The sequence below is a fragment of the Pagrus major genome, chromosome 7, assembly GCF_040436345.1.
Source record: "Pagrus major chromosome 7, Pma_NU_1.0".
NCBI classification, from domain to species: Eukaryota; Metazoa; Chordata; class Actinopteri; order Spariformes; family Sparidae; genus Pagrus; species Pagrus major.
In genome coordinates this window covers 18,903,861-18,920,454 of record NC_133221.1, presented here as the reverse complement: position 1 = coordinate 18,920,454, position 16,594 = coordinate 18,903,861, and the positions used below count along the sequence as shown (strand labels likewise).

The 16,594-nt window shown below is 39.9% G+C and overlaps 2 protein-coding genes across 2 annotated transcripts; one reads left to right on the top strand and one right to left on the bottom strand.

Moving 5' to 3' along the window:
- The first annotated feature begins 200 nt into the window (after positions 1-200).
- On the top strand, positions 201-10,044 carry eps8l3b (EPS8 signaling adaptor L3b). Its single transcript, XM_073469981.1, has 20 exons — positions 201-313; positions 1,230-1,347; positions 2,005-2,120; positions 2,210-2,274; positions 2,373-2,531; positions 3,011-3,160; positions 3,304-3,389; positions 3,863-3,990; positions 4,122-4,249; positions 4,406-4,532; positions 4,664-4,734; positions 6,321-6,395; positions 6,483-6,628; positions 7,306-7,462; positions 7,874-7,917; positions 8,008-8,101; positions 8,264-8,380; positions 8,467-8,555; positions 8,652-8,784; positions 8,869-10,044. The coding sequence occupies exons 2-20, from the start codon at positions 1,310-1,312 to the stop codon at positions 8,908-8,910; spliced, it is 1,965 nt and encodes a 654-aa protein (XP_073326082.1). The 5' UTR covers positions 201-313; positions 1,230-1,309; the 3' UTR covers positions 8,911-10,044.
- Positions 9,945-14,171, bottom strand: gstm.1 (glutathione S-transferase mu, tandem duplicate 1). Its single transcript, XM_073469982.1, has 8 exons — positions 14,029-14,171; positions 11,934-12,009; positions 11,752-11,816; positions 11,561-11,642; positions 11,331-11,428; positions 11,151-11,246; positions 10,555-10,665; positions 9,945-10,347 (listed from the first exon to the last, which is right to left on the bottom strand). The coding sequence occupies exons 1-8, from the start codon at positions 14,062-14,064 to the stop codon at positions 10,252-10,254; spliced, it is 660 nt and encodes a 219-aa protein (XP_073326083.1). The 5' UTR covers positions 14,065-14,171; the 3' UTR covers positions 9,945-10,251.
- Positions 14,172-16,594: the final 2,423 nt, after the last annotated feature.

Here is a 16,594-nt window from a genome sequence, read left to right as displayed (position 1 = left end):
GCTTAGGAGCTTTTTCGGGGGGACTTTAGACCTACGAGCACTCGGAAAGAGATACTGAGAGGCATTTGTAAACCTTTGGACTCATAATGAGCCACAGATTTGCTGCCTCCCTCCATTCCTCCAATGTGACAAATCGGGCCAGCCCTCCTGATCCGTCACTCCCGTCAAGTCGTTGCACTTTGATCCTGGTGCCTTCAAGCAGGAAGGCTAGGAATATTTCTCGGTTGGCTGTGCCAGGAACAGGTGCCCTCTGCTAAGAAAATCTTTTTGAAAGAAGGGGACGATGACAGCGGAGCAGAGCTGATGCTGACGGGTAATATAAGATAAACGTGATGAAGGTTAAATAAATGTTGACTGGTGTTGGTGTCGCATCCTGTTTAGAAAGGGAAATGTTTGCTTGTACAAAGTGGGTTGTTTCCTGGTAAGCTCATTTTACAGCCTGTGAAACCTAATTTCCCCTCGGGGATTAATAAAGTTATATATCTATGTATCCAAATTCAGTCCAGGAGGTATGTGACATTGTAGTTCAATGCTGAAAATCAATCTTATGTACTTGTGATGTGTTACATGTTGTTGAATCAGAGCAGTTGTTTGTAGAATTTGTGTCCTGGTAAAAACGCACCTTTATACTGATCTATTTTTTCCAATCTAAGTCCAGTCAGGACATTAACTCTTCAAGACACAGATTAATAATTACCGAAACTTAATTTTAACCTTTTACTTATAACTGTTCCTGTAACTGACTGGGTATTTCCCTTTTTGTTTTTGCTTCCTCTCACCTTTAAGTGTAGTTTTAGAGTGAAACTATGTATCTTTTGCTGAATAACGACTAGCTACAAGTAACAATCACAAAATAGCGGCTATCGAACAATTTAACGTGCAAAACCATATCTAATGGTTAGGGTTATCTAACCCTAACCATTAGGTTTTCCAACACTAGCTAAGATTAGCCACCCTAAAGCACTGATCATACCACTGCAGGCAGGGCTGCCGCAGTAAAACCCTTCAGTATGTGGAACTGTGAAAGTGTGTTTTTTGTCAATTCAGTTCAAAGTTTGTAAAAGAGGGAATGTGTTTTTTCATCTTTAAACAGTTGAATAGTCTGACTTTAAACTCGTGAGAGGTGGAGCAAAAGTGTTTACAACCATTTGTCCTGGTTGAATATGAAACGGGTGTAATTGTGTCGACTCCTGTTGTAGATTGTCGGCATAAAAAAACTTTTCTTTCAGGTTGGACTGGAGTTTTCCTGAGAGATTCCTGCTCATCTCAGCTTTTGGATCTTTAACTCAGTGACAGACGTCGTTTGAAAATGTTTGGACAGTCGAGACCTTTCTCTTATTCTCCAGGGTCAGTAACATTTTTATTTTTATTCTAACTTTACGTGTCACTTTCATTCATTTGAGTTAAAGGTTAAAGCCTCTACTAATAACTTTGATATTTTGGAGGCCCCTGTGGACAAAAGTGGTAGTGTTTCCACTACCAAAACCACAAAATATATTGTCAAATATAAAAATATTTAAAGAAAAATCTGCTTCTTTTTAACTGGCTAACATACTGCTCACTGTAACTTTGCCTGTGACAATGTAAACATAGGCTATTCCAGTCTGCATGGCAGGCGTCAAGAAAAACTATATAGAAACAGTTGATCTTCTCGCTGAAGGTCTCGTTTGCTTATTTAGGTCATACAGGGGCATCAGTATTAAATTAAGACTGTTTCATAACCAGTTAAAAACTCCTTGTAGTAGCTAAGACTCAACAATCAAATACCTTTTTCTCTTACTTCACCTTTAAACTTTGGAGCACTAATTTCAGATCTCATCACATCCGTTCACACCTTTTTCTGATAAAACTCAACTGTGTTGTGGCAACAGTGCAGCTGCGTAATGGTTTATCTTGAAATCACTGCGCCAGTGACGATGATGGTTTTATTGACTTGTGAGGTCGTAAGGCTGGTGACAGTCCACTTCTCCTCTCTGATAATAAGTTTCCTTTTCTTTGCTTCAGGGGTTTCTCACAGGAGGACGTCCATCTGCATAGACGGCCTTACCAACAAGATGACCACAAGGGAGCTTCGCTGCAGAGAAACAACATGTTCAGACCCAGTGGGAAATCAATATACAGTATGTTCAGACATAAAATCACCTCTCATCTAATTTTGTTGAATATCTTTTTTTTTTTTTTTTTTAAACAACTACATGTTTTTCATCAGTGCAGAGAAAGGAGTACTCTGAAACGCTGAACAAACCATCAGACAACTTTAACGTCAGAGTGGAGGTAAACAAAATCTGCACCAGCATTGAGACTTACACATGACTAGTAGTACAACCATGTAGCTGTCCTCATCCATGACCCTCCACATTAACTCCACACAGCACCTGTTCACCTGTGAGCTGGATGGCCAGGAGCTGAAGAAGGTGGATGACTGTGTGGCCAAGCTCAAGAGGTTAGATGCCAAAGGTCGTCTGTGGCCCCAGGACATGATCATGGAGGTTCAGAGAGGATATTTTCTCCTCAGTGACATTGAGACAAAGGTCAGTAGCTACATGCTCACTACACTCAAAATCAAGTATGCTGCTGTGACAGCCTCAGCTCTCAAGGGGAAGCTTCCCACAAGATTTTGGGACATGGCTGCAGGGATTTGTTCCTGTTTACCAAATATTGCGAAAGAGTTGTAAACACATTATTGTCTAAAATATGATTTCAAGCTGTTTCACTGAGATTTATTTAAAAAACAATAAACAAATGGGCGATATGGAAGCACTTTTCAGGCAAAAATCCTGTTACTCATCATAAGAAACTTTCTCAAAATATTGACTTAGTATCTTGAAATAATGACCAGTTGTCCCCATAATGACTTTGTTTGAGACTAGAAAATGAAATCACAGGAGTAAACATTTAACAAAAATCTTATCAGAGAGCAGTGTAATTCCTTTCGGTAGTGATCATTAACTGTGTTTCAATTTCATAAACTCTTGGGCTCAACATTTGTCCTGTTCGATCTGGCTAATAGGCAGAGCTGGAGTTGCTGCCTTTGAGTTGCATCCTTCAAACCTCAGCTGTGCTCGATAGCTGCGCCTACAACTCTCTGCTGACAGTATCTGTGCAGGAACGCAACAAACGCTTTCCTCAGGTCTACATGTTCCAGTGTGAGGAGACCGGGGTGAGTCACATGTTGCCAGAACTTTGACTTTTGAAAGTCATGTAGGGGTGTGATATCTCTGAGACCATTATCTCTATTTCATAACAAGCTGTTTTTGCTGCTGTCACGTAGGAGTTTGATTTAAAGCAGGTCTGTTTCACCAGGCGGAGCTCATCAAGACTGATCTGGATAAGGTCGTCCAAAAAGGAGGTGTTGATGAGGAACCACGCAGAGAGCAGTCTGACATCAGGTACAATGTTGTATCTCATGGACACAATCCAAACAGAGATTAAATCACATTAATGAGAAGGCACAAGAACAACATTTGAGCAGGATGATGCATTCACTGCTGTCTGGTTCATTATTCAATAGTTATTTCTTTGGATTATTTTGTTTACAACTTACAGAAAAATTAACTTGTAAATAAGACATTTTGTTTATGCTGTTGGTCATTGATGCATTTATTTATATATATATATATATATACACACACATACACACCTATTTTTTTCACATACTTGTGGCCATAATAGTCCTGTCTATTCTTTGCCTTTATTTATTCAGCTTTGTTGTCCCTCTTTGTACTTATTATGTCTATTCCTGTCTAACCACATTGAGAGCAGTGCAAATAGATTGAGTCAAATTCCTTGTATGTGTACACATACTTGGTCAATAAAGCTGACTGACTTTGATCTGATTCTGTCTGTCGTTGATTGTTCTCAGGATTAATCTTGAGAACATTATCGGGCTAAAAGCTCTGGGAAGTTTCCGGCATCCTGAGCCTCATCCTGTGCAGCAAGAGAGACCTCCACCACTGCCAGACCACCCGCCACCACGGATGAGAGAACCAGGTACAGCTTGATCTGAAGTGCATTTTTAATTTCCCCAAAAATCTCAAAAGCTTTTGGATGTGTTTTGTGCAAATAAGACTGGCCCAGACATAAACACTACGTCAAGCTGATATTTACGATTAATTTTGTAGTTGAAAATATGACGCCTCCACGGGTCTACACCCCTGAACCGATGATGCTCCATCCTGATCCTCGTGAATTCCAGAGCAGCCCAGAGGTCCCTCTTTTATCTGAACGAGCAGACGGAGAGAGGAACACGGTCAGTACTGCAATTGAACTGTTAGCTATAGATAGTGAATTATATCAGCTATAAATCATCATAGATCTAATCATCTCAAGGAAAACATGCTCAAACATGAAAGCTCCTACAGGCAGCTGAATGTGGTTTGATTTGTGCTTGTGCTCCTTTTCACAGGAAATTTTAAACCATGTTCTGGATGATATGGAGATCTTCATGGCCAAAGTTTCTGCTGCACTTCATGCATCGTCACTGCAAGGGGACCAGAACAGTAAGAAAAAGAAGAAAAAGTCCAAGAAAAAAGGTAATATCCTCATTAACAGTTTGCCTGCCCATGTGCACAAGTAATCACTGGAGGAGTGACCTCCTATAGGTATAGACATTAAGCTAACACATATGTTTGTGTCTTATTAACATGTTCTCCTGCATCACCAGCTAACAGTCTGCCACCCTGGGAGGAATATGTCTCCTGTCTTCAGAAAATCAAATATGGATTCAATCTGCTGGTAAATACTTCTCTTAAATCTTTCCATAGATTGCAAATTAACCAGAGTGTTGTTTTTTTTAACAAGCTGTTAATTGATATTTTTCAAAAGAAAGTGAACAAATGGACAATACAGTTTGGTCAATACAATAATGATAAAGCAAAAGTGCAAGTAGTCAGCAAAATAGGAAGAATACAAGACCAAGACAAGACCAAGAGAGGACAGATGCTACCAACCAAAACAAAACTCGGAACTCAGGACATGAAATGAATAAAGTAAAATAAAAAATCTAATTAAATTAAATTTTAAGATAAAATAAATAAATAAAAGCAGGGAAAGACCAGAGCATGTGTACATGACTCGCCGGTGCTTGGTGGTACATGTTACACATTGGGTTCACATCCTTGTGAATTCTAGAGAGCCTAATGTTTGTGAGGTGGGTGCGGTGTACAATATTGCACTGTATCAATCCAAGTTTTGCACAGATAGATGACTCGTGTACTTATCAAGGGCATCCTCCCAAAGTTCCTCAGAAATCTCAGCTCCCAAACTGACTTAATGGAATTTAAGGAGTCTAAACGTAGGGAATGAATAAGAGAAGTAATGAATCATTCCTTTTAGAGCAGGTACTGGCTTGAGGAATGCGTCCAGTGGTGAATCAACGGGGAGGATAGGAAACTGAGGAATCTACTACTAACGAAACTGCAAATCTGTAGATACCTGAAGAAGTGTTGTTTAGGTTTTAAGATAACTGTTGGAAAGACGCAAAGAGGGATCAATATTTAGGTCTTTAAATGATTTAATACCTAGGTCGGACCAAATACTGAATGCAAGATCTACCAAAGATGGAGGAAAAACATAATTTTCTGTTACTGGAGCTGATGTTGAATAGGACCATTTTATACCGACACCAAGGATATTTTAGAATGCATTTGTCATGCAGATGTCTATATAATTATATATTTAAATCTTCTCCTGTTTGATTATTATATTTCTTTGTCATTACCGCTTCAATCACCATTTTTATTATCATTTTATTTTATTCACTTTTATCTTATTTTATTCTGTACTCAGGTCATGATATCTTGATCTCAATGTGACTTCTTATTATTAAAGTATATGTATTTACGTTCAATTTCTAACTGGATATAACACCAAATGAGATTAAAAAAAATAGTTAGAGCGGTGGGGAGAGATACTGAGAAATTGGACGTATAGAGGAGAAGATCATCTGCATAAAGAGAAACTCTTTGGTCTGCTCCATTCTTGAAAATACCCGTGATGCGGGGCTGACTGTGAAGTGCAGTTGGCGAGGGGCATGATGGCTAATGCAAATAAGAGGGGACTCAGGGGACAACCCTGTTGAGTCGAGTAATAAAGAGGAAAGTATGATGATGATGATTATTAGTCTTCACTGAGGGGGAAGAATACAGAAGCTTCACCAATGAAATAAAGTTCTTACCAAGGCCAAATTGCTCTAGGGTTTAAAAAAAGATACCTCCACTCTATGTGATTACAGGCCTAAGGAAACACTCTATTGTGTTGCTTTTAACATGTGATTGCTGCAGAAAGCAGTGGAGTGTGACAAAAACCTCTTTATATTTCAGGGCCAGCTGGAGGGGATACTGAACAGCCCCACTGCTCCGGACTACATCCACATCTTCTTCTCTAGTTTGGCGATGGTGAGCTCTTCTAAACTTCTCCTTGACTCATATTTTTCTTGACTTCACCATGAACAGTTAATACTTACTTCCTCCATTTTTCTACAGTTAGTGTCTCAGTATCCTGCAGATGTGCCTCCCACTGTGGTCTCTCCCCTGCTGACAGTGGCAGCCTTGAGGCTGCTCAACCAGGTCGTCGACCCGAATGAGGACAACCTGTGGAGGTCCCTAGGAGACAGCTGGAATATCCCCAGGTAGGGCAGCCTTTATAACTGCCCACACCCTTACTCATGTCTTTTTATATAGCTTGTTACTGGCTCATATACAGCCACTGATTGTAAGTGCTCCTATACCTGCCCTGGCACACCCTAACTGGGGGCAGAGTGTGTGTGTTTGCTGATACCAAAACAGGTCAGGGATAATGCTGCTTTTATGTCCTATGGAAAATGTGATAAACAGGAGTTTTATTTTGGATCTGCTGTAATTTCAGTTTTAAGATGATAAATTTTACCTGACACTGGTCCCCTCATTCCCAGGCTCATACGTTTTTAAGTGTCTACGAGAAACTGTCTGAATACTCTTGTTTTAGTTCACAAATCCTCCAGAAGGACACTTTAAACAAACAAGATGTAATGTGTTAATTAGTGAGTGAGAATTAAAAATTGTCACTTTTTTTCAACCTTTGTACAGGCCAGCTGTTTACTCCTACTTCCAGTGTGTATGCTAAGCTAACCTAACCATCCAGCTTCACATTAAACAATGTCATCAAAGCTTAAGAGCGAAGACGCATCATTACAAAAATGTTGAACTATTCATTTAACTCTTAATCTAGGGTTGTGATCAAAAACTAACCTCTTACTGTGTGTTTTTGTTTGTTGTGTACTTTTGTACTACCTCGCTCACAGTTTTCTGCCCTCCTGTCACCTCACAGGTCTAGATGGCCGGATGAAGTCCCACCTTACATCCCACAGTTTTACAATGGCTGGCAGCCGCCTGCCCCCACACCTTCCCCGCCTCCTTTTCAGAATGGTCCAGTGAGCAGGAACAGCAGTCAGCGCTTCCCACCTGTCCAACGCCATCCTGAAGAGGTAGAACCTTACTGACGTACTCACATTTAACTCTGATTTTTGTTTCCAAACCCAGTTTTTATAATATGTTTGGGACTGTGTTAATGCTGGTCTAGCAGAGACAATAGGTACCTGTCACGGCTACACGTTTAGCCATTACTAAATAAATTTACACTACCAGTTTAGTATCATTCATTAGCTGAGTGTTCCATGAAGTATGTTGACACTGCATGAGAAGTTAGGAGTATTTTAATTTACATAATCAACTCTGTTAAAAAGGTTTACCTATTTTTTAAGAGGCTATAATCCTATCCTATCTGGCAATCAGTACATTTTAATATTATAGTTTTCAAAGCCTCATGATACAACTAACCAGTGAAATCCTCATCAACCTTGTCCGTTTAATCATGTTGCATTTAACACCTTTTATAGCCCATGAACAACGGTCCATGGGGTTCAGCACCACCACCAATACAGTAGGTGTTATTACACTGCAGTAAATATGGTGTCATGTGCCCACTTGTAAAATGCAGTCCTGTTACAAAGTGTGTCTGCTGCCATTTCAGGCCCAGAGAGCCACCTCTGTACATGCGCGTCATGTACGACTTCATGGCCAGAAACAACAGAGAGCTGAGCATTATGAAGGGTGAAGTGGTTCAGGTGAGAGGACAAACTGACAGCATGCCCTGATCTTACCCCAAAGTACTAGTATTATGCAGTTATCAATGTAGAGTATATTTACCAATCACAGTCATAGCTGTCATTACTGTCAGTATTTACATTCAGGTGTTTGACGTGTTCGGTTCTTTGGCCTTTTCACAGGTGATTCAAAAATCCAAACAATGGTGGCTTGTTCGCAACAGCCGTGATGAGGAAGGTAACGTTCCTCAGAATGTTCTGGAGGCAATGAGTAGCAACGGGCCCATGGAAGATGCACCGGTGAGCAAAGTGACACAAAGCTCTGCTGTGTGAGCGTTTAACAGATTTAACATGTGACATTTTATTCCCTTCGCTCTCCCTCACAGCGGGACAATCGGGGTTCAGTTAGTCTGGACATGACCTCCACTTCTGCACAAGTCAAAGCCTGGCTGGAGTACAAAGGTTTCTCCAGAATGTGAGTGACAATACACACAGAGGATGTGGGAACTCTACGATGTAAATAAGACTTGTAATGCATGTTTAATTTGTTTTGTGCCACCTCATGTTGCAGCACTGTGAACACCCTCGGGGTGCTGACTGGTAAACTGCTTCTGGGAATGACCAAGGATGAGATAAGGACTGTGTGTCCAGAAGAAGGAGGAAAGGTCTTCTTCCAGCTTCAGGCCATTAAGTCAGCCATTGCAGTAAGTAATGTGCCACGATACACACACACACACACACACATAAAACTTTTGCACATCAGTAACATTTCATCCCGTTTCCTACAGCTCGCCAGTGAACCTTCAGATATGTACAACGGTCGCTACTAACGATGCGTTCCATCACTTCCTTTCCTACTGGATTTCCACAGATCAACATCTGGAATTACTGATGTCTGATTAATTCTGAATGTTATCGATCATTTTGTGCGGATGGCTACACTCAGCATTTGTCAGATAAGGTCCTGTCCACACGTACAGGGGTATATCTCAAAACAAAAGCTTTTTCTATGCATTTTAGCCTTTCGTACACATGTGAACGGTGATTACGGCGACTGGTAACGGATGTTTTGGAAAACTTCTTCCAGGTTGGGGATAGTCAGGAACCTGGTTGTTTACATTTGGACAGGCAGAAACTGAGATTCTTAGAAAAAAATCATGCCCACGGTTGTCAGTGTTTGTAGCATTATTGGCAATGTGAATTGGAGTGTGTTATGATATTGGAGTATTTGAGTTTGTATGTTGATGGAATGGATGTTATATTTAACGTTTTGTTAAGAAAGACACAAATGGACATTGATAATACATTAATGGAAAAGAGAAGAAAACGGCTGCTTACTATGTTTTGCTGACAGTTATCTAAGAAGAGTTGTCGTTTCCCTGCCCGTCAGTGTATTTTTCTGGAACTAGGCAACCGACTATATATACACAATCTGCTTCCCGTTTACAATGGTATGCACATGCCCAGTGTACGTAAATGGCCATGAGGTGTGCGTTTTCAGATGTGTAAGACTGGATGGAGATAATTCCTGAAATGGACAGAGAATGTTTTTAAACCCGTTTCCGAAAATACTTGTGTACGTGTGGACTAGGCCGTAGTCAAAGTAAAACAAATAATGAATTCATTAATTGTAAATTACTAAATGATTTAATTTTACTGTAATTTTTCTGTTAATGATGTACTTTTAAGCAAATTCTGTATAGTTTTCGCAACTGCGATTACACAAAATAATATGTAACTATACTACAGTAGAATTGATTTGATAACAGTTCAGTCTCTTCTGCTACATTAACTTATACTCTATATTATATTTCTTTCAGTTGATTTGTAGATGGCATGTATTATACAGACAGTGAGTCCCAAACAAAGTCCATACAAGATTTATTGTCAAAAACAATCTGTTTCAGATGTAACAAAGAAATTAAGTGCTCTCAATCAAAATAAAGTTTCTACTTGCGTTCAAATTTCCAGTACAAACTTGGACTGCTTTTTTCACAATTCAACTAAAAATTATTTCAGAACTGTAAATATTGTAAGATGTGATCAAAGGATATGAAATCTACACAATCAGCTAGTTAACAGCTTATAAAAAGACAAAGCACAATATTATTGAGTCAGTTGCACTTGTGAACTCTTTTCATTGCTTCTGTAAGGCGTAAATGCATTGTTCTTTACTCTTTCTTGTTTCCCCACTTGGCCATCTTGTTGTTGACAGGAGTCTTCATGAATCTGTCTGACTTCATGTAGGCAGCGATCTTCTCCAGAGCCTGTGTTGACATATTATACCAAGCCATTGTGAGTTAAGCTATTTACATGGCAAGACCTGCACAGAAGCAATCCTGCATATAAGTTGTTCACCTACAGCAATCACACTGTGACACAGGAAGACAAAACAGTGCAAGACTTCCCGTCTTTAACTTTCAGTGTTAAGTGTGCTGTTTGTATCTGTTAATCAAAAAGTTGAGCGTTCTCACCTCAAATCGGTCTAAAAGATCCTTGAGTGTCTTGAAGTCGTCCAGGCACGTAGGATGAAACATCCTGTGTTGATCCAACAGCTCATACATAATGAAGTCCACAAAGGTGATCTATTGTAAAGAAAGTTATAAATAAACAAGTTGAAAGCAAATTAAAGGCTTAAACTAGACTTCAAAGCTGCAGTAATCAATATTTTTATATGAACAATCTGTCAAATCACTTGCATGTAATGTGAAATGGACTGCTAATAATGTAAAACCCAGAGATTCAGCAAAAAACTCTGTTCTCTTTCAGCTCTGTGAAACTTTGTGATTTGTTTAAGCTCATGTTTTGGTTTTTCAACCCACAAATTTACTGCTCGATTTCCAGCAACAGGAGGCAGCTGTTTTCAGCCAAAAAGGCTTGAATTAAGATTAGATTTCTCAAAACAACTCAAAATGTGAATGCTAATGTTACTCTGTGTCTCCTGGGTGTGTAAACATGTAATTGTGTATTAAAGTCACTATATCAACTCCATAAGCCCATATAATATGTCAAAACCTGAGTGATTCAGCTTTAAACATACAAAGCCTCCCATGTTTAAGGAGTTACATACCTTGTCACCAGCAAACCACTTCCTGTCTCCCAAGAAATCTGAGAACTGCTTCAGTGTGACTGGCAGCGCCTCAAGGTAACCTGGCTTCATCTTGTCCTGATGTCAGAGAGGTGATGTTGGCATTGTTCGATATGTAAAATGACAAGTTCTATGTTATTAAACCTTAAATTTAGTACTCACAAAATCAGTGTAGCACAGCCTCACAAACCCATTCCTGAAGTCCATTGACTGGTTTTCCATGATGTCCACGCGGACCTTCTCATCCTCCGTCTCTCCGCCTGTGATCACATCAGATAATTGGGACACTCAAGAAATAATGGCCGAGAAGAGTTTTGAAATAAGACATCCAAGGTGGATATATTATATCCAAGGCAAAATATTCGTATGTGGAATAAACACACAATACTTACACATATTGTGCTTACGAGCGATGTATCTCATGATAGCATTGCTCTGCACAATCTTCCTGTCTCCATCCTCCAAGTAGGGCAGCTATGGTGAGATGTTATTGAGAAATTATTTGTTGATGTTTTAAACTCACCTGCATTACAACTTCAATTAATATTTACACAATTTCTTTCAAAAGGTTAAACTCACTTACATTGGGAAAGTCCATTCCAAGTGTCTGTTTTATATCAAACCAGCAGCTCTTGTCATAGCTTGGAGCTGGTGTGAGAAAAATGTGGGTTAAATGATGAAAAAATGAAAGTTGGTATGTTGTATGGGCTGTTGGGCAACTTATGTGGTTAAAATTATAATTAGTTAGTTAAACAGGTAAGTTACCTTCACCACAGGAGTAAAACTTGTTCTCATACTTGGTGCCGGTGTACTCCAGCAGCAGGCGGGCGGGCTGGGCGAGCTGCAGATGTATCCAAAATACAGGGATGACAGACAAGGTTGGTAAAAATGTTCAGTTCAACAGTTTCTAATAAAAGGCAGATTAATTGCCAATCAGCTTTTTCCTGCTCCAAAAATATTGCTGCCTTTCAAAACATCCTACTTATGATGACTTAATTACCTCATTCATAAAAAAACAATATCATATACATGTGCTCATGAGGGCTTCTCTTCATCTGCTGTTGAATTTTAAACAAGTTTATTAATTTAGCTTTCAGGCCATAAAGTTTGAATTATATGTGTGAAGTTTGGCTGTGAATGGCCCTTTAATTCAGTAAATGTAATTTAAGTAATTGTCGAAGAAGTGATGACGCTCGACTGGCATGACATGTTTCATGGACTGAAGGTCCTGTAACTTTCTCTCCTTGATTGGCAGAGCACATGGAAACACTCTTATCCATGCCATCGGCTCATTTGGCACCTGTACCCTCTGTGGCAGCGGTTCAAACGCAGAGTTCTACGAAAAGGATAGCTTGAAATGGACCTTGCCATCACTGCTAAACTGAAGAGCCCACAAATTATGCACAGTCGGATCTGCAGCTTTTTTGCCTGGTCTGATGCTCAAGAAATAAGATCCACTCAGTGTCAGGAATTCATCATGCTTGAGCACCTTCACATGGTAGGGTGATGGTCTGATTCTTGCAGTCTGGAGTGTGATTACATAATCCCTTGGGGTGAAGATATCCGTAACCATTTTGCGTTCAATGGTACTATGCATGCTGTCACACTCCAGTTGTGTGTGACCTGCAACAAGGTACTTCTGTGTTATTAGTACCCCATGTTCCTGGCAAGCTCAGAGTGTGCATTCGCCACATTTGCATTGCAGTTCTGATAACCACAGCCATCGCTCCACACTATCATCTCCTTGATCACACCTTCAAAATGGCGATATTGCAGATGCTTATAAACTTGCCTAAGTCACTCTGTATGTGACTTGGGCAAAATAAAACGGCCTAATTCACACTCTTGACATAGGCCTATATACTACAGGGGTAGGATCGCATGATCTGTTCAACTGAGGATGTAGGTGATTTTACCAGAGGTGGCCAGCATCATGAAGAGCTGACTTAGGCAAAAAAATCATTTTTGTCAAAAATGAATTGTTTTAAGAAGGTGACGATATGTAAATTATGTGTATTATTGTTTAGTTTGCTTAGTTTAATACAATATTAACCTTGATCAAACAAAATAAGCCTTTACTATATCTCTCTCTAGCTCTGGTGACTTGTAGGTGGTAGTTCACATTATTTTGACATTCCTCGCAAAGAAATAGCTGATTCATTGTAAATGACGCATACTGAAGTGCTTGAAAGCAGTTGTTAGCTGCAGCCTGACCTGTGGGATTATAGTTAACCATTTAGAGACTTCACCTTTAACCCCCAATATGTTAACTTAACTCTGTGCGCACAGGTGCCTTCCTGTCAGCTTCAGTATTCTCACCATGTTGCTCTTTTCTGGATGTAGCTACTTAATTTATGAGCAGATTAAGTGTGCAAATGCATGTCCCACTTACCTTACAGCCCTTTACATCCACTACAGAACATTGCTCTTGGAAGGGAGGAGCTGAATTTGTCGGGGCGCAGGATAATTATCGCTCCAACTCATGAAAAGTCGGGTGTGTAAGCTAACATCTTAGCTAACATTAGCCACAGAATGTTTGATTCAGCTGTGGAGGACGTTGCTACCGTTACTGATAATGATATCATTTTGAGCACGTGCACCCGGTTATTTCGCAGTTACACAACACTTTGCCGAGCGAGGCTTTGTTGACGCGTACACACGAATATAAAACTCTGACATTATGCAGCAAAAAAATTCAGTTTAAGTGATTTAGCAGTAGAGACACAGAGTTTGGACGACGGCGGCACGGTCTGTTGTGTCGCACCGGGCTATAGTGCCGCTCCACCGGCAGCCGACAGCTGCCACAGCGCCGCTAACAAAAGAAGCTACATTAGCCACAGCAGCTAGCAGCTAAACTCACCCCACGGATATCCCAGTAAGCCAGTTTCATCGTCATTTTGAATCCCTTTCCGATTCCAGACGGTGCTCAGAGACTTCAGCAGCTGCAGCAGATCGCGGGTGAGTGAAGGAGGGAGGGAAGGTGAGGAGGAGGAGGGCTGGTGTGTTTGAGACGGGGGCGGGGTTGAGCCCGGCGGTCCGTCTCTGTTGATCTGAACCGGTTCTTTTGTTTGCTGTTATGTAACGTTCAGCTGTGTGATGAGTGACAGGAATACACTGATCCGGTGGGTAGAGATGCATCATATGCAGCTGCCTTAAGACATGCAGGTGACAGGTATTGTTTATGGAAAGCCTGTGTTATCCCCAGTCGTGCAAGTCTTTTCTATAAACCACAGTGGAAGCTACAGTATGACTGTACTACAAGGATTAATACAGGGATTCACTCATTCTAAAGCTAACCTGTATATAAAAGGGTTGTAGGTCTTTAGGAGGGGTTTGTGCAAATATTCCCACAGCCAAAGAAAGAGTTCAGTTTGACCTTTGTAATGGAAAAGCAATCATCTCAAGATCTGGTGGCTGGCTTTTTTCTAGAGCTTCTTACTGTGTGAATTTGCTCAGCTGTCTACACAACCGAGCTCAGTTTATAAATTCATACACTCCTCTTCAGTGAAAGTGCAATGTATGAATGTATGAGTGTTAGCACAGGCACTGTGGACAGGGATGGGCCAGATTTAGCTGGTTAGCATGCTAACACCAGCAGATATCTCTGCAACACAAGACCAGTCAACATGTACAATCTGTTATTTCTTCACATTCTGTAGATCATTTTAGTTCATTTTTTAAATGTATTTTCTTTTCAGCTAAATCTCTTACATGTTGCACCTTTAAGAGTGACACAGTTGAAAGCTCTGCAAAGAGCAGGTAATTGGCACTTGAGTTAGGATTATTTTGTACCAGTACAATACCATTAATTAGTGTCAGCCATTAACTGTCGAACCATGTTTTGATCGTTGATTTGATTTAAAATAATAACAGTTGAACCTAAAGTAGTGATAGATCGGCTATCATTATTATTATTTAGTTTTACTTATAATGAAAAAGATATAAATCACTGCACAAAAAACCCCAATCATATTATACTGTTTGCTATACAATATGTATGAGCTAGGATTTTTGTCTTTGCAGCCAAACCTCAATTCTTTTTTTGAGGTTTACAGAGGATACATGTCTGTAATCAGTCTGAATTCTGTGTGAGCTTCCTGCTCACTTTGACCGGTATTGGAGAGTAATGACCCGAATGTGGACACACACACAATGCACTCTTTGTTTCACTTATTTTACTCACTCGCACACATTTCCACACAACCCCTGATTATGAACAGCTAAAACTCAAGCAGGGCCTTATTTGTCCAAACACGTTATACATATTTAGATTTTTGCTGTTTTTATTACTTTTGCCACCTGCTGTTCTCATTTTCAGGAGACATGTATCTCCCATCTGTGATGTACAAACTGCAGCAAGTCCAGCATGCCAGTGTGAACTACATTTATTTTTCTGAGACACAAAAGTCATTAAATGATATTTCACAAACAGCACATATAATTCTCTCGGAGGAACACGCAGTGCTTTTGAATAACAACACATATCTCCACAGATAACATCAGGACCCAAGCTGAAGGCAGGACTTTGAAAAGGGTTTGTCAAGTTCATCAACTTTCATTTCTTTAAAAATATGTTGAGGTCATCATGAATTTGGCACTGGTTGAACTTGGGTGTGGAGTGGAAACTGAGGCAACAGATCATGCATCATGATGGTATCAGACTGTCAGCAGAAACAATGTCACAAAATAAGTTATAATAAGATGACAACTGAGAACCATTACTGCACACCAGAAACAAATATTGATATGCCTTCATGCAACCCTACTGAATCACAGTAAAGACTGTAAAAATAGCAAGAATATGACAGGGACCAGCTGTGGGAAATATGCTGTTATATATAACATCATCACCTGTTGCAGGAATACAGATTTTTCTGGCAGTCTATGAGGTATGTGCAATGAGGTATTGTTCTGTGGGCGATGACGCAGAAAATGTCAACCAAAAAGCCAAATATTCATGCAGTGTTTTCTAATTTGACTGTGAATATTCTTGCATCACATGTTAAACACATTTTGCAGCAAAATTTTATATTTGGTAAGTTGTCAGGGCTGTAGCCAGGATTTTAGAGGCACTGAGGTCATCACCCCCCTCAAACCCCAGAAAGTTATTATAGTTTGGATTTTTCACCTATCATCATTTATATTTGTATAAGTTTTATTTGAATGAAGTGGTGTTTTCAAGGAAATTCCTCAGGATTGGGTTGCACCAGCTACACATCAATACTAAGTGTGTGCGTGTAAAGCCGTTCCTGAAGTCTTCGTTCAGTAACTACTAGATAGTTTCAAACTTGTGATTTATTAAGTCAGCTTGCATTATTACATAAAACTTAAGAAATGTTTCAGCTAACTACTTAAGGCTTTAGCTAATGTGAAAACCAATTGCTAGGACATGTCCGTAGCAACGTTCAGTCAAAAGGGTCCTTTCT